Raw genomic sequence first — 20,890 nt, forward strand, 5'->3', positions numbered from 1 at the left:
TGGAAATTTGGAAGCAAACTGTGGGGAAAAAAAAATTGCAGTGATTTGTGTCCTCAGTGACAGGTAGCTTTATTCCTCAGACCCATGTCCAGCAACAGAGTACCTTCACAACAATTTTTGTCAGCTAATTGTGATTTTTTAAGTCATTTTCAAATGTCTCCAGGAACAAAAAGTTATTGATGAAGACAACTGGCTGAAGAACAAACTCTCAAGACTACTATTGTTGTATAAATTAATATTTTGGGAGAAGGTCAGGTGGATATAAAACACCAGAAATAAGTCTTTATAATAACAGTTTCTTATCCAAACAGAATTAAAACAATTCAAACCATGCATCCAAAGTGTGGAGTTGCTATGGGGTTTTTTTTGAAAATAAAACTAAAGGAGAAGAACCTCCAGGTTCAGAAGAGTCCATGACATTTACGATTTTCCAATCTTCTGCATTGCCTAGATTGAAACAGCCAAATGCTAGAAGAGCCCTTAAAGCAGCAAGTAAAAACTGAGACAGAGAACTGTGGAAGCGCTTTTCACAGGAAAGTTTGAAAAGTGAGTTGCAAATATAACTTTAAAAGAACAGAAGGGACAGAGAGGTGAACAGTTTCATGAGCCCACTACAGTTATGCCAAAAAAAAAAGGAGGAAAGCAAACATTTTTAGCAGCTAAGTTCTGCATTGTTGCACTACCTGACAGAATAAACCCAAATAACATGCACAGCTTCTTGCAAACCATTTTAGATCTGTGTTCAGCTGACTCTGCTGTTCCATCTATTCTTTTACTGAGGCAGAGAAAAAGCTCTCAGTCATCCCAAGTCATTACCAGACCCTGCCTACACACCCAGCAGAACGTAAGACCAAAGACTTTCACTACCTGATACAGAAGAGAGAAATGTCACTCCGTCGTGGCACAGCTCCATGGCACGAACAAGAACATGGAAATGAGTGTGAACAATTTCATACACAATGGAAAACTGAGAGGAGTGGCTGATACACCAAGAGGGTTGAGCTGCCGTCCACAGTGATGTCAACAAACTGGAGAAATGGGCTGCCAGGAACCTCACACAGCTCAACAAGGCGAGGTGCAAAGTCTTGCACCGGGGAAGGAACAACCCCAGGTACCAGAACATTCCAGGGGTCACCAGCCAGAAAATAGCTCAGAATAAAAGGACCTGGGGGTCCTGGTGGACTCCAAGTAGAGCAGGAGCCAGGGCAGTGCCCTTGAAGCAAAGATGACCAATGGTATCCTGGGCTGTATCAGACAAAAGTATTCCCAGCATGTTGAGGGAGGTGATCCTTTCCCTCTGCTCCGCACTGGTGAGTCCAGCTCTGGGCTCCCCAACACAAGACAGACATGGACACATTGCAAAGGGCGACAGACATGATGGGACTTGACCTTCTCTGCCATGAGGAGAGGCTGAGAGGGCTGGGACTGTTCAGCCAGGAGAGAAGGCAGCTCAGGGGGATCTTATCAATCTGTCTTTTTTTCCCTTTCTGAAGGGAAAGTGCAAAAGGTACGGAGCCAGGCTCTGTCCAGCAGTGCCCAGTCACACAACCGGAGGCAAAGGGCACAGACTGAAACACTGGAGATTCCCTTTGAACATCAGGAAACGTTTTTTCACTGTGAGGGTGACAGAGAGCTGGCACAGGTCACCCCAGTCAGGTTGTGGCGTCTCCAGCCATGGAAATCTCAAAGCCATCAAGACATGGTCCTGGGCAGCTGGAGGTGGCCCTGCTCGAGCTCGAGCTGGACAAGGTGACCTCCAGAGGCCCCTTCCAAGCCCAACCTTTCTGTGAGCCTGTGCAATGCCGCAGTTTCGTGGAAATAACACGGCTGTGCTGCATCCTGGGGAGTAGGGGGGGAACTCACACACACCTCACTGGGAAATTCATTTCTGATAATGATGCAGACACCAAACAGTTAAAGAAGATATAAATGAGAACACTGATTATTAGCTAGTTGAATGTCTTTATCATAAGCACCATGCTAGTGCCCTCTGCTGTCTTCCATGTCCTTATGTAACAGAATAAAAATCCTCTGAGAAATGCTGCTTGTATCAATATACTTGCTCATCTACTTTTCTGCTCTCTCCTAATTAATAATTAAAACAGAATGTAGAAAATTCAGTAAGTTACTTTTTTCTTCTGCTTCTGGGAAGATGAAATACTGAGTTAATTTTAAATTATTTGTGAAGATTAAGATAATTGCTCAAAACAAAACACAAATATATATAAACTCAGAGTTCATATAAAAACACACATCTATGAAAACATTCATCATTCAAAGAATGGGGTTATGGGATCTGGGATGTTTCCATCAGCACAGGACATAGAATAAAGAAGGTGATCCTTGATACATATAATTATATAAACACAGGATACATAAAAATACAGGTTTAAGTCCTGTAGCACATCTAAACTGATATTCAGCCAAGGACAGCAGTCAAACTCGTGCAATTATTAATAAGTTGTTGATCCTGAAGTAGGTAGGAGAAACTGACATTAAGTGAGGCTCTATCACCTGGGAATTCAAAGGAGCTTCTCATGCAAAAACAAATTGGACCTATAAATACACTGAATATACAGAATGAACTAAAACCCTTACAAAGCAAGAAGACAAAAAAAAAATTAGCTATCATCTCAATGAAGGCCATAATGTCCAATATGCAAAAACACTTGGAAAACATACAACCCCCTCATTCCTTGCCTGGCCCCCATCTCTCCAGATCATAAACCCAACTGGTTTCTGGAAAAGAAATGAGACCACTGTCACACAGCACTGGCCTGAAGAGTGGCAACTGGCATCATTGCTCCTGCAAGATATAAAGTTGGTTTTCCTGAAAATAAAACTTTCTCAGCTGTCAGGAAGAGCTGCACAAGTAGCAAAGGGACTCCGCCACCTCAAAAAGAATCAGTGATGAGAAGCACAAGAATTAAAATCTGAAGTCTCACAAGAAAGTATATTTATAATGAAAAGAAAACATATTTATAAAGGCTGCTGCCTTTAGAGGTTCTTCAGCTTCTGTGGGTTGCATAAAAGGAAGAAAAAGAGGAAATAGAAGACTTGCTCCATCTCATTCAAAAATCTCAGGAATGCAAAGAGGGTTCTTCATTAAGGCTCTGTGTTCAGACTCCAAATGAACTGGAGACTTGATTATTATACTGTGTGTGAATGCCAGAACAGCTGGAAATGGCAGCTACCCTGATTGTTTCTCTTCTTCCTTTCCCCTTCAATTTAGGCAGCTTCAATCACAGATAGATGAAGGCAGACAGGGAAAGACAGAAATACTTTGGTGGAAATACTCAAATGGGAATACAACATATAACAGTTTTATTTAATCTTTCCTGAAAGTTATGATCACACTAAGCCAGGAAGGATTTACTATCTGTGGGTGGTTGATTGTACCCTGAACTACTAAGCAGTAGAATACAAATAGGAAATAAAAGCACAAACTAGAGAAGAAGCACACTGAAACACAAACTTTGCTGCTCTGTGACACTCCCTGCATAAGAAATGACTGATGGGGAGATGAAAGCTTTATTTTGACAAATATCAATCAAGCAAAGACACAAGGGCAGTTACACACTTCAGAGTGGTATCTGTAAGAAACATGACAACCCCACTGAAAGAGCTGCCTAAATAACCACAGAGGAATCAAGGAGTTTTATACACAAAGAGCAAGTCAGACTAAAGCACCAGGAGGCCCTTATGAATGAACAGGAGTGCCTGGACAATCTCAAACAGAAAAAGGAAGCTTGCAGTGGGGAAGCAAGGACAGGCAGTTTGGAGGAATACAGAGTGACCATCTGAGCAGCCAGGGATCAGGTTAGAGATAGAAAGCCCTGGTGAGATCAAATCTGGCCACAGACGTAAAGGCAACAAGAAAACTTCCCACTTAAGGAAAAAATTCTTCCCTGTGAGAGAGGTGAGACCCCAGCATAGGTTCCCAGAGAAGCTGTGGCTGCCCCATCCCTGGAAGTGTCCAAGGCCAGGCTGGATGGGGCTCTGAGGAAGGTGTTTTAGTGGAAGGTGGCTCTGCCCATGGCAGAGGGCTGGAACTCCATGATCAATAATGTCCCTTCCAGCCAAGGCCATTCGTGATTCTACACTGTTATGGAGCTGCACATGGGCTCACTTTATTATGTCATACTTCACTACCTCTGAACTATTATTCAAACACGGTAGAGCCTGGCACTGTTACCCTGGTTTTTCTGAGTTTTTTATTAGCCTTTGGATTTTCATAAATGGAGTCAGATCTTTTAGTTACTGTAGAATATTAGAGCAGTTTTTCTACCTTTCCCACAGAAGTAATATAAACAAACCCTTTGTTTTTCATTCTTTGTCCTTTGTTTGCATATTTCTAACCTGAAAACAATTGTAACTGACAATTCGTCTGGCCACTGAGGCTGAGGGGTGGAAACCCCAAAAAGCCAATCTTCTGCTAGACCCACAAATGTATAAAAGTAAAAGAATAAACAAAGGGGTGTCTTCTCTCCGCTCTTTCACCTGGGAGCTGGATCAGAGGAACCTCTGCAAAAATCTCTTGTCTGCGTGTGATTGCTTTGTGTTTCACGGTGACATGGCACGTTTCTGATCTCAGTATGACAATTCTTCTATCTTTTTCCAGTTCCTTATGGTCACACATTTCTAATATCTATTCCCCACCCCATCTTTTTTACCAGGTTTAGCACAGGAGTTCTAATGGGAAAACAGCGTGAAGTTCTCAGAGGCCTCATCTATTTCTTGAGATATTCTTCAGCAGTCAAGACCAGGAGAAGATGTAAAGTGAAGCATCTCAAATGCACACACACACACCCACCAGCATGTTAACGTTTTCCCATTCTCTTTCTGAAGTTATGGCAGGGAAAAAAAAAAAAATAAAGTAGAAGCAGCCTATAGGCAGCTCTGCAAGAGTATTGAATGAAAACTGTAGTTTGCAATAAAGCATAGGACAATTTGGGAGAATGGAATCAAATATATGGATTCCTTTACAGTATGTGTACAGTATGAACACATTCCTTCAAGGCAAAGCTCTCTTAGTTGTGTATTTTGAAGGCTCATCACAAACAGGCTGTCCAAAGTCCTGTATTTTGTACATATGTGCTGCATACCTGGGACCACCACTTTCTCTGAGTTTCCCTTCCTACCTATTTAAGAGCACAAGTGTGTCTCAAATATGCCATTCTCCAGAACTAAGCCATCACTACAACTACAATCTATAATCCTATAACATTATTACTGTTGCTGCAATGCTCCCTTCAGTGCTGTTTCTAATGAACACTCATCTCAGGAGCAGCCTGACTGCACAGAAGCCATGGCAGTGTCAGGTGAAGTGAGTCTTGTAACAAACACACAGGCTGCTCATTTTCTTTAGCAACTTGCTCCTCCAGCATTAACCACTTTATCCAGTCAAGTGAAGACAGGACACAAGAGTCAGGAACTGTTCCTGCAACTACTTCCATGCTGCAAGAATGTGAGCTTGGAAAGCTGGTGCATTCTTCCAACGCACTTCCAGATAAAAACTGTCTTTAACTGTGAGTTCTGCACAACTCTGAGAACATGGCCAGGCTTTCCATAAAGAGAAGTGACAAATAATGTCTGGCTTTCCACTGGATGCTCAGGAGGAGGAGGTGGCTGATTCTTTATTCTTTACCTTCTGGTTCACTTAAGATGTGAGAAAGAATAAGGAGAACACCCTTGTTTTTTTTAAATCTCATGTGCTTCACTAGAGTTCAACAATGAGTGAAAGATTTTCCTAGCCCCAAGCAAAGTTCATCCCTTCATGAACATATTGAATTATTCCAGCCACTATTTATAGTTCAGCCTATAATTTGTTACATGAACTGAAACTCTTTCTGCTCAGCTGATCTGCTAGAGCTTCTGCATGCCTGGTGAAGAGAGGACTATTTTTTTAAGTCAGTGTCTCGTGGACTGATGTCACCAATGTCAGAAGAGCACAACCACTGCTGCTCAGGTGACACGTGGTTATTGTGTTACCTGAAATGTCATATTTAACATTCTCTTTGCAAACAAAGTAGCTGTTACAGAGTTTTTTATTGCCCTCTGACTTGGGAACATAATTGTTTTAAAATCTCTTTACTGTCCGATTTGTAAAACAAAGTCACAAGTTTTAAGACCCCTAGTTTCTCCTCCCAGAGAAAATGGCAGGACAGAATGTAGGATTATAAGAAAAACTTTGGGAACAAAAAATTATTTTTCATGCAGTCACATTGTATTTTAATTAAATGGACTTTCTAGATCCTGAGCTATACCTTGAAAGAGATCAAGCACTGGCTTTGGTTTTTTTACCAAAAAAGCTACCAGTCTCAAAAAGACAGGATGAGCAGGGGACATGCTCAGTATCTCACCCTCTACTGTAGCACCTCAGCTCTCTGCTCATCAGGCTAACAAGTACTGTGGTCTCAATCTCTCTCTTCTAAGGTCTCAATTTTGCATAGATAATTTACTTGAGCAGAAAGCCAGGAAGGGAGTAAGGCCCTTCCAGGCCCATCATCAGGGCAGGAACCTGGGATGTTAACAGCTCTCCTTGGTCCTCTGCACAGCAGCATCAAAAAATACCAACAGAACCCCAACAGAAAATGCAAGTCTTAAGCTGTGTTGGAGAGAAGAAGGAACCTGAATTTGGGATTCTGTGCATTATCCACCAAACAGCCACAAGACCAGCTATGAACCGCCCCCCAGAACCCAGTGTTGGGAATGCAGCATCTTCAGCAATTTTTTTCCAGCTGAAATTCTTCCATAATTTTAAGATGACCAAGACCACAATTCCAGCAAATAAACTGTTCACATGGAAGTCCCCAGCATGCTTTTAAAGCAAGTAAAAGTATTTAGCACTTAATGGTACACTTGACATAATCCACTCTGTCCACAGATGATTCTGCACAATGAACACACTGAACACAACTCCTCAAATTTGATGACCAATTTTGTTGGGTTGTTTTGGAAGAACAAAAAACCTTATTCCTTCAGTGTGGGGTTTGTTTGTTTGTTTTTTTCACGTATCAAACACAGGCAATCTAATTTCAGGGTATACATTCTTTCACAAGTGACAGCCAATGACAAAAGCATGCAGAATTTTACCTTTTCACTATTCTTGTATTTTTCCCAGCTTTTCAGCATCTTAAGCCATTTTGTAGTTCTTTCAATTTCAAGGTGCTTTTGCTGAAAAGGAATTAGAAATTTTTAATATCTCCAAAATGAATGCATTTGAAGTCTATTTTTTTAAAATAACATGAAAAAGTTTAACAGAGCATTATGATTTTTTTTATTCAGTCATCTAAGAATGGCAAAGAGTAACATAAGTTCATTTAAAACACCCAAAAAACCAGCCAACCAAAAACCAAGCAGAAACTCTTATTTTCAGCACTATGAAATTGTATTTTTAAGAGAGGGTTAAAAACAAGATTTCTAGAAGTTTCTTTTTTACATATTTGGCAAGTTAAAAAAAACAAAACACCTACAACTTCCATTTGTTTTTATACTCAGTTTTCAGGCAAATAATTTTTGCTGCAAGCCACTTAAAAGTTAGCTGTCTCTGAAATGATCTTTTTTCCCCAGACTTGCCCTGAACATAATTAGCTTCTGTTTGCAAATGATCACACAAACCATCCCTTCTTAAAAGGCACAAAGTCAAAAAGGAACAAATCCAAGTGCATGTAAGAGTGACAGTGCAGGAGCAGAAGTGGGAATAAGCTTTAATTTTTGCCATAATTCTCCTCCTTAGCATGGAAACATTTTTACCCGAATTACCCTGTAACTTAACAGCAAGGATTTCTTGTGAAGATCTGTTTGCTTAAATTTTATTACTGACACGAATATTTCTGTGACAAGGGGACAGAATGAAAATCCAAACCAAAACAAACCCCATCTTCTCAAAATAAAGTAATATTAAGTAGTCTAAGCACAGCCCTACTACCTTAGAGACTGTCCATCTGTCTATGAAAATAATGCCAGAGTTGCCATCAACTTCTCGAATTTGGGAACCAAACAAGCACTTGGAATCAGCCATCTTAGTCCATGGAATTTCAAGGCACTTTGGAACTACACCACCAAAAAATGCATTTTGTTAACTCCAATGATAAGGCTTCTAGCATTTATTTTTACAGCTCAGTTTTACATTTTGAAAAGTGTCTCTGATTATACTACAAAGTTAATAGTTAGCTGTGTGTTTTTACGTGTTTTTAATGAGACTATTTCAACTCTCTCATAAAGCTTCAGAGCAGAAGATCCAGACTGGAAAGGTTAAAGAAAAAAAAAAAAAAAGTTTGTGGCTACTGCTTTCTCTTCAGAGGTGAACATAAACAAATATTTAATTTTATTGTAATTAACAGCCCCTCTACCTCCAGCTTCAAATCCAGGGATTAAAAAAGACAGGAAGGATATTCAAATGGTTAGTGATACAATCTGGTAACAATGTAAAGGTTTAATTTTAAGGCTCTGCAGGATACTGAAAAGTTATTAATACTTTCATTAAGTATTTATAAAGTCAATTGTATCCAAAATGTTGAGGGAAAAGATATAAAAAAAAGTTATTACTTGTTATCCCAATAGAACCCTAATTTTACTTCTAGCTTCTACCCATCAGAATTTGTGCATTCTTTCTTGGCTATCAATGCAATAAAATCGGCTTCCTTCTGAACTTCCTGAACTTCTTTAATCCAGGAACCCAAAGCCTTGCATTAGCAGAAGCATAACTTGATGAAGTTTAGGTCCACCCCAACTATGATAGGTCCACAAAAGGTCCTGGAAACAAGTTGGTTTGGGTTTTCAAGGTATTTTTGTTTGAATACAAATTTTGTAAGCCTGACACAAGTATAAAAACGTTACGGGGAAAAGAAGTGCCTCTACTCTTTCAACCTTATCTAACTACTCATGTTGCAATCAACTGCCCACATTCCTGTTCAGGTTCTAGTTGTATTGGGTAATATCTCAAATACTTGCCTTTTAAGTTTTTTTAAAAAAGACATTTCTTAAGACTTATGTTAGAGGGGAAGGCTAGAAAAACTACTGCTTCTAAGATTTCACAACACTGTTTCTGATTCTCCTTCACACTTGCAACCCCTTTAAGGAACCAGCATTTTCAACATCTCTTAAAGCAGCTGTATGTTCTTTAGGCATAGTTTAGGCTGCAGGAATAACAGGAAGTCAGGAAAGGTCCCTGCCCTCAACAGGTTGTTCGTGTAATTGGTAAGAAAAATAAAACCCTACCTGTTTCCACAGTCTTTTTGTTTGTATGTTTGATCTGCTTTCAAGATTTTTGGTCTTTTGAGCCAGAAGCTCACTTCAATTGTATGTTTGCTCCTGCTTTTATGTCTTTGTGTCAATTTACCTGTTCTCAAGCGATGCTACTGTAGTCAAAATAGCAATTATTTTTGTGTTCAGTTGTTGAAAACTTTTAGCTATTTCTTTCCCTGTCTGAATTATGTTCACTTTCATGCCTAACAGGTGAAAACACAGACAGATCTGAGGCAGCCCATTGCAGAGCAGAGGGATGCTGCTGCTGCTCTTTCAGACAAGTTCCATGTAGTTGTCATCAAAAAAAGAAAAAAAAAAATCCATTTATCTGTCTTCTGAATACATTTTACACTTTGAAGCATTTTTGCCATTGAGAGTAACAGAATCTCTAATTGAAGCAGAGCTAGTTTCCTACTCTCACATCAGTAAACAATGCACTAGTGAAAGAACAAAAATCATGAAGTTGGCAAGCACGTCTCTCGCATGCAGCACTACACCTTCTCACAGAGCATGGGTGCCAGGGGCTGAGGCTTAAAGCAATGCTTCAGCAGAAGCCTCAGACAAAACCAGAACTTGCTGAACAGCTCCCCAGAGAATTTATTATCAAGTCAATCAATGACAAAACCTGACTGAAAATCACTTACAGAACATTTCATAGAACTTCAAAACCAGAGTCAGACACGGACTCCAGGTTTCCTGAGGTCAGTTCTCTGTCTCCTTTCCTCCTCTAGAAAATCTTTCCTCCCCTTGTTTTATCTGAGATGTGCTGGATGATTCATCTCAAGGTTAAGTAGTTCCTAACATAGGACAATGATTTGATGCATTTAAGGCATCAAATGTGCAGCAAAATATTGAAGCACCAAAAGAGTAATTATCACTCAATGCAGAGTAAAGGTATTATGATCAAAATACACAAATACACAGAAATTCCAGCCTAAGGGGTTTTTTGTATCTGAAGAACAGATTCCAAATTCACAAGGATATCAACCTTTTACACAAGTTGCAGATGAAATGAAAGCTTGAGCTAGGAATATTTTTTAAAATTCACGAGGCAAAAAGAAAGCATAAACAGTTCTGCCGAGTAAGTGACTTCAGAAGACATTGTATAGAAAGCTTTTAATCTTAGCCTACATTAACATAACACAGTAATCCTTATGAATAGTATCTTGAAAATTGCAGATTCGAACCCTGCTGACAGGAGCCAGATAAAGCTCAGACCAGCAGAGGTCAGGATACCATCAGGAGTGTAACCAGCAGTCTAATGCAGAAGCATCACTGGATGATTATAAAAACACACTGGACTTGCAATTTAACTCTGCCTCCATAAATACAGTTCCAATGCTGACACTTTGACACAGCATGAACACAATCTGGGACAGAGAACTGAGACACTATTTCCCCCAAATAATTTAAGGCTAACTACAAAGCCACAGTGAATCAGAGCTTCAAAACACATCTACCACAGCAGCTGCAAGCTGCCTAGTATTTCTGCTCAGAGACTCACCCCCCTGCTGTGTCCTTCTGATGGAAATGAAATTATACATACACTCACTGTGTTATTAAATGTAATGAAACATGGCAGGAAAATGCAACTGTTTCAGGCTACGTATGCAAAACCACACATGAACCGAGGCAAAACAAAGGAGATAAGTTCTACTCTTTTACAGTAAGCATCTCTTACTACCTTCAGCATATAACTGAAGCACAAAATAATTAATTTTCAGAAGCACTGCTGCTGTTAACACTCAAGGAGCTGAGCTGCCTTGAAATAAGTCATTCCATCCTTTTACCATGTATTCTACTGGTTTGCGCAGCCAAAAGAGCTAACTTAAACTTACAGCTTTAAATACTTTATCTTGAGTTTTCTGATTTGATTTGGTCTTGGAGATAACAACAGACCTGAGCAACCAAGGGGAAATACCAACAGTAACTAGGCCCGACAGGCAGAAATTCAGTTCCCCATTATTTTTTCACGTTCCCAACACATCAAACTACTTCTCTCCAGAATCCTCCAGCAGCAGGAGTTTTGGACTAGGACCTGCAGCAGCTGCCAACAGGACGTGCACATCTAGAACACACCCAACTCAGCACTACAAGGGAGGTCACCACGCTGTGGTGGCAGCAGGGTATTTGTCACCATCTCCCAAAGCAGCAAAGCACCCCACGCTCCCCAGGACTGCAGAGGTCACGTCAGTGTCGGTGCCACCTCCTCGCTCACATCATCCATCTCCCCGCACAGCTGATGGCAGCTCCTGGCACAGGATCACAGCTTTCACTCTTTAGGGCAGAGCTGGGTGTGAGCTCTTAAGGAGCTCCATTTCCTTCACTGGGGCACATAATGGGCCAGGAATATTCACTCTCATTGACAGGAGCAAATGTAAGAACGAGTGGGGCCCCAGGGATCTGCGGGGAGTTAATGTGGCCTCAAGGATGAGAGTTCTTAGGGGATCTAGAACGTGTCTCTTTCAAAATGCAAATCACTAAAATGCTTCATCAACTCATTTCAAAATGATTTATGTTTTTAAAAGCTGTAAATCTGTAAACGCTCACTAACTAGTAAAAAAACCTGGTGGACAGTGGACTTACCTTTTCTATCATCGCATCATGGACAGGAAGCTCCTCTGGACTGAAAACAAAGACAAAGTTTATATTAGTCTTGGTTGATTTTGGCACAAAATCATTTCTGTATAGGTTTTCACAAGTCAGCACTTACAGCAGCAATTTGTAGTAATAAGTGAACAAGAATTCTGAACTGTAAAGAAGAACTAATATTTTAAGTACAGACCTGGGAATTCAAATCTAAGTGGCTGCATAACTTAAGAAAAACATTGCATAGCTTAAGAAAAGGTTTTTTTCTTCTGTAAAAGCACTCTGAACTGTACTACTGAACTGAAACCCAAATGATTTTTGTTTTGTTTTCTTTGATCATACTATTGTTAGCTGATTTACCAACAAAAAGAAAGCTTCCTCCTTTACGACTGTGCTCAAGGAAAGGCATTGAGACTTTGCTTGACTTAGGAGAGTTAACTCACATATCTTCAAAACTACAAATCTCACTTTAAGTAACAAGCAGGAAGTAGCAGGGGAAAAAAAAAAAAAAAAAAAGAGGGATTTTGTTACTAGGTACCTAATAATTACTAAAAATTAAAGTCTTTTCACTTCTTATCCCAAGCCTAAAAAGGCAGTTCAGGAACTGAAAGCTCGAAAGGCAACCTTTGACCTGATACATCTCCACACTTTCCATTACTTTCATTTCATTCCAAAGCCTCCAACTTCTGTTTTTTTTAAGCAAAGAAATTTGTGCTTTTCCTCTCAAAAGTAACTGGACCACCTTGATGCCAAGTGAGCCTGCCTTCCCCTGCAGCTTCTGAAAACACAGCAGCTCAATCGTAAAAAGCAACTCCCTTCTGCTCTAGAGGTCAGATAAATAACACACCCAACAAAACCATGTTTAAAAGTGACTAAAGCACAGGAAACATGTGAAATACTTTTAAAAATTCCTACTGAGTCTTGATATTATGAAAAAAAACCTCATACCCACATCATTAGAGCTTTCTACAGAGAAGTTATTAAACGCCAGTATTTTAGACCTGTATCCACTGTGCAAGGGTGACCTTGGGGAAGGCTGCAGAAGTTAACACTGCAGTCAGTGTAAGGACACTCTGATGCAAAACACTTGAATTGTATTCAATCTCATTTTGTTTTTAAGATGCTGCTTCTGATTCAGAAGTTATATTTGAATAAAGAAACACATTTGAACCACTTCATCTAATGGAAAAACTTGCTCCCATCAACACCTCTGTCGGGGGCTTGCCCCGTTTTTCAGCTGGTTTCAGGGTCTTTGCTCCCCTGCACAGCTCTGAGCCAAGCCGAAGGAAGAGACGGAGTTCTCAGGTTTAGATTTTTCAAGGTTGCATACTTCGTTTATTTTTTCTTATCTTACAATTTTCTCAGAGTCTGACAAGATGTTCGCAGCTGCATGGATTCCTCACGTCTCCCCCCGAGCTGAGCTGTCCTTATCTTTTATACTAATTACTACGTATTTCTTGTTTACTATTTCTTACCAATGTCTATCACTATTACTAAAAAGGTCATCTTTACTTTGACCCAATCCTCACTAACTACTTTGTGCCATGTCAATGCAGCTATGGATTGAGGGAAAGAGAAGGAGAAGAAGGAGACAACACCCCAAATTCTCCATCTTGTCCCCTTTCACTTCAATGCTAGGAACCTAAAATTACTATTTTCTCACCCTGTGATAAACTAAACTACTATTTTTCACATTCTTGTGGCCTATAAACCTTCTCTATGTAGGGAGTTTTTCCCATGGACTGAGATCAAAGCTACTGTCTCTCTGAGCTCTGGGCTGGGGTCCCAGACCCCCCTGCCCATGTCCCTGACCCTCCAGGGCAACCAAAGGAATGCCCTGGACTCCAATACACCTTCACACTGACCACAAACAAGTCAAAGTTTCCAGTCCACCACTCAGAAACTAATCTTAAAACTAAGACTGTTGCTTTTAAGCAGCATTGCAAAAAGCGTAATTCGTTCTTTTAGAAGCACTTAACAAATATCTGGAAGTTTTCTTGCTGAACAACATAATCAAAAATACTCTTGATCAAAATCTAACGCACTAGAAACAAGCTCTAGTCAGTGCTATTTGCAAATGTTAACAAAATTACAGTATTGTGCACGCTCTCATACAACTAAATCATCTGAAAGCCGGCCCTTTGTACACCATATATCACCTAGAAATTCAGCTTATTTGAAGTGGAAAGAAAAAGCGAAGGGGAAGAAATAATTCAATTTAATACAATCTTGCTTGGGATGGTTGTGTTCGGTCTGATGCACAAAGACTGCCAGGCCTTCTCACATCACTTAAAATTTCCAATCCTTCCGTGGCAGTTGCAGGCCCTGCCTAGCCTCCACGAGCCTCCCACAGCAGCCTCATTCTTCACAGCCCTACGAGGTCACACCAGCAGCTGGCTGGGCACACAACAACAAACTCTTTTTCCTCCAGTGCTGCCTGCGGCGTGCAAGGCGAGGATCTGACAGCTCCGCATCCCCGCGGACTCACGCCGGCCACCGCGGCTCCTCAGCTGAACTGGTACCACTTGACAGCTCATCTTCACACTGGGGTGGAAGCTGATCACATGAAACATTAAGCAGATCTTATTTTTCACAAAGGGAGAATGAGTTTTAGTCATTTATTAAGGAATTGCTCTCTGCCAATTTTGCGAGTTATCATCAATGTACAAAAAAAAAGGAACGGCTGAACCTCCTGAGCAGGAAAAGGCAGCCCTGATGTCCTGGAAAGCAGATACTAAATTAATCCAACGTCAAATTTATGCCCAGATTGCTCATTATTTTTTTGCACTAATACCACAGAGCTACAGTGACATTCCACAGCAGCACATTAAGGCAGCCCCTGTTTCTATTCCCTAAGGTGCTGCAGAGCACCTGGCAAACAGCACAGAAACCTAAGGGATTGCTCAGGGCTGCTCCGTAACTCACTGGACATGCAGGAGTTCCTGGAGATCTTCCTCCCCCTTAACAAGATGGCATCCACTATGCCCCTATACTCACAGATGTAAATATTAAAATCTACCCTGCAAGGACTGAAGGAAAGGCAGTGCAGGCACACAAACTCTCAAGCCCCTAAAGGTATTTTAAATAAATATATTTCCATTTAGTGTGTTTTTCTATGCAGAAGAACCTTAGAGATTTTCTTCTATTAGGTAGGATCAGACACAAAATCAATTAATGTCTACAAATCTGTTATTTTATTGTACCTTCTATTTTCTCTTTATAACAAGGCATCTTTCCCTTCCATCCCCAGCCAAGCCAATCTAATATTGCTATACCTTAATTATTTATTTTAAAAAATGAATCTTCTCCAACCATTCCCAGTCTATTTAAACTTGCATTTCTCCATGGTTTTTATCTGCATACTTCACCAAATAACAATGGGAAATAGTAAACAGTATTAACATAATATAGCTATATCCTGTCCTAAGATGACTGTTTTCCTTTAATAGCTCAAGTAATATTCATTTAGGGGATCCAGAGAGAACAGGACTGATTAACATAATTAGCTTGGAACCATCCTGGATATCCAAAAGAGGAGTCAGAGGGATGCTTTTAACTGAAGTCATGAAAATAAGGTCTCACTTAGCAGAAGCAAAATCTTAACACTCTGCTGCCCCCACTAAAGTAAAATCTGAATAGGTAAAGTCAGCTGTTGAATGAGCCAGGAATTAACAATCACTACACCTGGTCTGTTCCTTGCCATGAAGACAAGATGTGGTGGTTTCACATTTACCTGTTCCTGTTGGCTGAATTTGGTGTAGTGGTTTGAGTGTTTTTTCTGCTGTGAGATAGGATCAGGAAAACAAGAGCTCCCAGCTGCAGCCACATGGGATCCCAACAGCAGCCCAGGGCTCTGCCTGTCACTGCCAAGCAGCTCTGGAGTTACAGCACTACGAGAACGGGCTCAAGATCTTCTCTTGGGAGCTGCAAACCACTGCAAGATCAAAGCCCAACCACAGTAAGGTGCCTGCTGATCATCCTACAAGGAGGTTCCTCAAAGATGTCTCACTGGAAGAAAAGTAAATACTGGATTCCAAGGTTTGACTGGAACTTGGGATCTCTACCCATGGTCCTCCCTGGTGGTGATCTGCAGCACCAGCCCAAAGCCATCTTCCCATCTTTCAGTCTGGACTACTTCTACCTTCTGGTCAGAAAGTCTCTAAGGTCTATGACAAGACTTCATTTATTAGACCCCACTGAAAATTACTGTTTTTTATTACGTTATAAGGGATGAATGGATCTTACATCTTTATATCCACCATGCTGGCTAACACAGGTTTTCATGAATGTTTGAAGAAAACTTTTTAAAAAATTATATCAGATGCATAAACATCTGTAACTTCACAACATTAAATATGCAGATCTATGGTTTTGACCATTACAGCATGTGTTGTAATTAGCCTCCTTGAGTAACAGTGGTAGTTGAAATAAATTGAAAAGTTTAAGACTTAACAAGCTTACAGTCCCCTACCCACTGCTGCTGTTTAAATCAGCCATCTTCAAACAGCACTTTGATGTATTTGTCCAATACAAACCCAAGGAAACACTTTCTTATATTAGACATTCAACAGATTTATTCTTTTCCTACATTTGTATTTAAATCCTAAGTATGCTCCCTGCTGATTCAAATCACAGCATTTTCCTGTTTCTGGTTTGGCTTAAGTTTAAGAAATTTAAAGCCTCCTCTGTCCTTGGGAGCTTCAGTTGAGGATGGAAGATATTTAGTGCCATAATCAACCTTGGTACACCAGTCACGACAGAACTCCAAATTCCAGAAGATCAATTCATTACTTCACAGTTACAAGTGGGACAAGGCCTGACAACAAAACTTTCATTGGGGGGAAAAAAAGGTGGCAAAAATTGACCAAAATAAGACCAAAAATATTACAAAGCTTAATAGCCCTAAGAATTGTAACATTCAAAATCTTTTGGTATGCTGCATTTTAATTTCTCAGTTTCTATTTCAGAACTGGCCAGGGCATTGTGAAGAACTTTGGGGTTTGTTATCATGAAACATTTGTGGGAATAACTGTGATACACATAAGTCATCTATTTTAAAAGTCAATTACATTCAATGTTTCTATATTACTGAACCCAGTGTAACACAGACATTAAAAAACGTTAATACTCATAAAGCCTGCAAAGCAGTACCTGTGTAAAAGGTTTTCTCAAGCTATTACTCAATTATTTTCTTATGCTGCCCTCTAAGTGCAATTGCATCACCTTGTACCACTGCACAGTTTCATTTTAAATGAAAAGTATTCCAAAATCATATCTGGCGTCACATTTTAAATATAATGTGGGAGAAGTTTCTTGCAGAACACTCATCTTCATGGTCTCATTGAGCCAATCATGAAGAAACAAATGCTGCTCATTCAGCTTGTAACATTTTTAAGTGTTTAAATCCATGAGGAAAACAAACTTGCTATTACCCAGGAGACTTATTTTGAAGGAGGTATTTTTTTAAAAAATTTAAAACAGTCATTTGTGTAATTTTGAAACCTTCATGATCAAGAAATTTGTGAGGAAACATCCACAAAAACATTAGTAAGGTTTAAAACTCAAAACCGAAAGTGACATGAAATAAATTTGTAAGAGTGACCATGCACAGGTAAGGTATGAGAAGGGAGGAATTCACTTGACAGGTGTCTGAACACAAAGAGCTTTAGTAAAAATGGAGATGCCTTGCTGTACAATATGGAACTCAAATTGCTGAAGTAACAACTTGCACCATTACAGCATCCAGATACATTAGCAAAAAGTAAATCTTCCCAAAGAGGTACAGTTTTAAATTGTGTGATTTGTCAGGAGTGAGTTGCAGGAGTCTATGGCTTCACAAGACCAAAAAAAATGAGTATATTCACACTGGGAAACCAATTCTACAGCAATAAACACACTAACGAGGGACTCTACTAGGTCTGCCTCCCCCTCAGTGTGTGATACATGGCACATAAAGCTGTCAGGGCAATATTGGGAATTATGGATATGTGCAAGAGTGCTTTGCTACAGCATCACACCTTCAAGGTAATTTGCAGAGGAATCCTGACTATGAATACTGCTTTAATCTTCCAGCTTTTCAAAGGAAATTAAAGCAAAAGTGTTATTTTCAAAATCATTACTATATGGAAAAGATTTCTGAAAATATGAAGGAGAAGGTAAGAAAGCTGTTGTTTTTCACAGATAAAATTCTATGGCTCACTTCCTATTTTCTATCTTACAATTTACTTACAAACTTACAATTTTGATTGAGTCTGTCTCTCAAAATAATTGGAGCTCTGCTACTGTAATCATCCATTTGGAATTTTAACTGAACAACCTCTGCACAGTATGGAGAGAGTGACTACAGCAGATTAAAAAACAGCTTTCAGAAGTTTTGTTCAAATTCGTAAGCAAGCCAAAGCAATTAATTAACATATGGGATAAGCCAGTGTGACATTCCACAATATAATTATCAGGAAACATGCTGCAGCAAAGAATTTAACACTGGCAAAAGGCTGGACCACATGTGATTTTGTGAGTAGGTTTTATTTGCAATTATTATTTGTGGATTCTGTGAATATTGCTGCCAATTTGCACAGCACAGTGCCATGAACATGTAGCTCCTGTCCAGAAAGTCTCAAGCAATGTGCACTGTGAGAGATGAGATGAGATAAAATAAAATCAAAGTTTTATCAAATTCAAGTAAATCTCAAAATGCTGACCGTTAGTAAAGTACTTTGCTGCTTGAAAGAAGACTTTGCTGTTAAGTTTTTATTGCCAATATGAAATATTATCTCATAGCAAAAAACCACAGAACTGTGTTTTCACTGCCAAATGCTAAAAATATGTGCTTTGCTGTGTTTTCAGTGCCAAAGCATGTTCTATATGCAAACTTGAAAGTTTTCCCAGCATGGAATCAGAAAACCTTTGAGAAAATCTATAATCTGTTTAATTGAACACATCAGCATTTCCAGTGATTTTTGATGTCACTTTAATTGTACATTGAACACTGAGGTTAAAAATGTCTTCTCAGAATCACGTTTTTTATAGAAAGATAAAAAATTAGTCTAAGCTACTTTAAAATTCTTGGAGTCTAAATGGCAAATGAAAGAGAATGCCTTACTTCTAATTTACATTTGATAAATGTCTAAAACACCTAGGATTTTCTCCTTAAACACGTATCTCCTGTTTTGAAGTACTGCTCGAAGGTTACTTCCTGTGCAGATCACTTACACCATAAATTAACAGCGATCCGTGGTTTGTTTGCATGTTGGCAGCTCCATCTGCATTAAAATTCATGTGCTATGCAAAGCGTATTTCAACATAAATTAACTAAGATGGTATTGTTCCAGCAATATACACTTATTCACTGCTGAAGCTCAAAGCATTATGTACCTACACTTGCTGCTCTGAGGAAATAAACTTCAGTGGTCTCAAATCCCATTCTGGTGGGTCCCTCATTGGGTCAAGGGTAGCAGCATCTTTGCACTTCTAAAAACCGGGTCCCTCCTTTTGGCGTCCTTTATAACCTGTGCCAGTGAAACAACTCTTCCCATTCCCTACATTCAGTTACTTTAATCTTCTGTAAATGCTAAATTTAGTAGGAAATACATGAGGTAATAATGATTATGCTACATACTTATGTTTTAGAGCCTAAGCAGTAACTCAAAACCATTGCATATGAATGCTTTATGAATTTTGTATAAATTAAACCATATTAACATAGTCAATAATTTTTTTCAGTTCTGCTACCTAATAGCTCTTTTCATACAAGGAAGTACTTTATGAATTCCTAGAACACATTGGGTGATCTTTTCCTCAAATCAAGTAGCAGCAGCTGTTAACAAAAAAACACATTATTTGTCCTTAGTTGGCAGAATTGTCCTGCAGCTTATTTTTGTGTTTGCCATCAAATCTGCAGGATTGCATGCACTTCATTTCCTTCTGCATCTGCAGGGGATAGCTGCAGTGACAGCCTGGACTAACTTAGCTGAAAGCATGTATTTAAAATTCTAATTTCAACCCTAGTCCTAAGAGTAAGCTTAGAATAAAGCTAAGCCAAAGAAAGGGGTAACACTGTGATACAGATTTAAGAAGAAAAACAAGACTGTACCATTCTGAATTACAGCAAATAACAACAGAACATTTCCTCCTTCCAGAGGAAGAGCATGCATGAAAGGAAAGTAAGAGAAGAACACACACTAGATCACCATCATAACACAAGGGGAAAGGGAAGACAAAAATTAAAGAGAACATCTTAAATACTGTTGCAAAAGAAATGAAAGGCACAGTCCAAGTCACAGAAAAAATCATTAGTAACTTCTCAACACGTAGCTTCTAGGCACTTCCTCCTCCTCCTGGTGAAGTCCTACTACTAAATACACAAGTGATGTGCAAACACATGCAATTGTAAAGCTCACAGGTGACCACCAGAGAGAAGGTCTGGTTCCTCTCCCTTTGCTTCATCTGGTTTAGACAATTTTCATGAAACAGCCCTGAATAAACAACCACTTTTCCCCATCAGGCTGACAATACTTGTTAAAATAGCAAGTGTGAGAAAAAGCGAATAACAAAGGCACTGAGGAGTTCCTTGCAGTAACCAAAACACCTTCTTAAAGCAACTCCTGACCACATGCTCTTGCAAAGTAAGACCTCATTTTAAGGAAGCAAATACTGCAAATTTTCACAGCCAGCTCATGCTTTTGGATACAAGTTCAAATGCATGAATGCAAAGAGAAGATTCACAACACAGCCACCACCAAGAGCGCAGACAAATTCACAGAACAGTGTTCACTGTCCATCATGGAAGCAGAGCTATAAACTCAAGATGGACAGGACTAAGTTTTACAGCAGGTCCAATGTATTCTTCCACTGTCAGGGATGTTTAAATAAAATTACCTCTTTACCCTGGTCTCTAAAACAGCCTCACCACTTCACAACTGCATAGTAAACAAGGATTCATTTCAACTTATCAGGAATTCCATAACTGATAAATCATGTGTTTGCTGTGTTTTCAAAACAGGTTTTGTCATACACAAATGCAATTGAAATATTATTTTTAAAGTTTCCCATG

The 20,890-nt window shown here is 39.5% G+C and overlaps 1 protein-coding gene across 4 annotated transcripts in view; it reads right to left on the reverse strand.

The window, feature by feature from the left end:
* The window catches only part of USP6NL (USP6 N-terminal like), a 111,886-nt gene that overhangs the window by 29,339 nt on the left and 61,657 nt on the right, over positions 1–20,890 (reverse strand). For all 4 annotated transcript variants that reach the window (XM_040062624.2, XM_040062625.2, XM_040062622.2 and 1 more), the window contains 2 exons: positions 11,836–11,875; positions 7,096–7,176 (listed from right to left, as the gene is read on the reverse strand). In XM_040062624.2, the coding sequence (XP_039918558.1) occupies positions 7,096–7,176; positions 11,836–11,875 (121 nt within the window). The remainder of the gene's footprint in view (positions 1–7,095; positions 7,177–11,835; positions 11,876–20,890) is intronic.

Source organism: Hirundo rustica, chromosome 4 (genome assembly GCF_015227805.2).
Source record: "Hirundo rustica isolate bHirRus1 chromosome 4, bHirRus1.pri.v3, whole genome shotgun sequence".
Taxonomy (NCBI): Eukaryota; Metazoa; Chordata; class Aves; order Passeriformes; family Hirundinidae; genus Hirundo; species Hirundo rustica.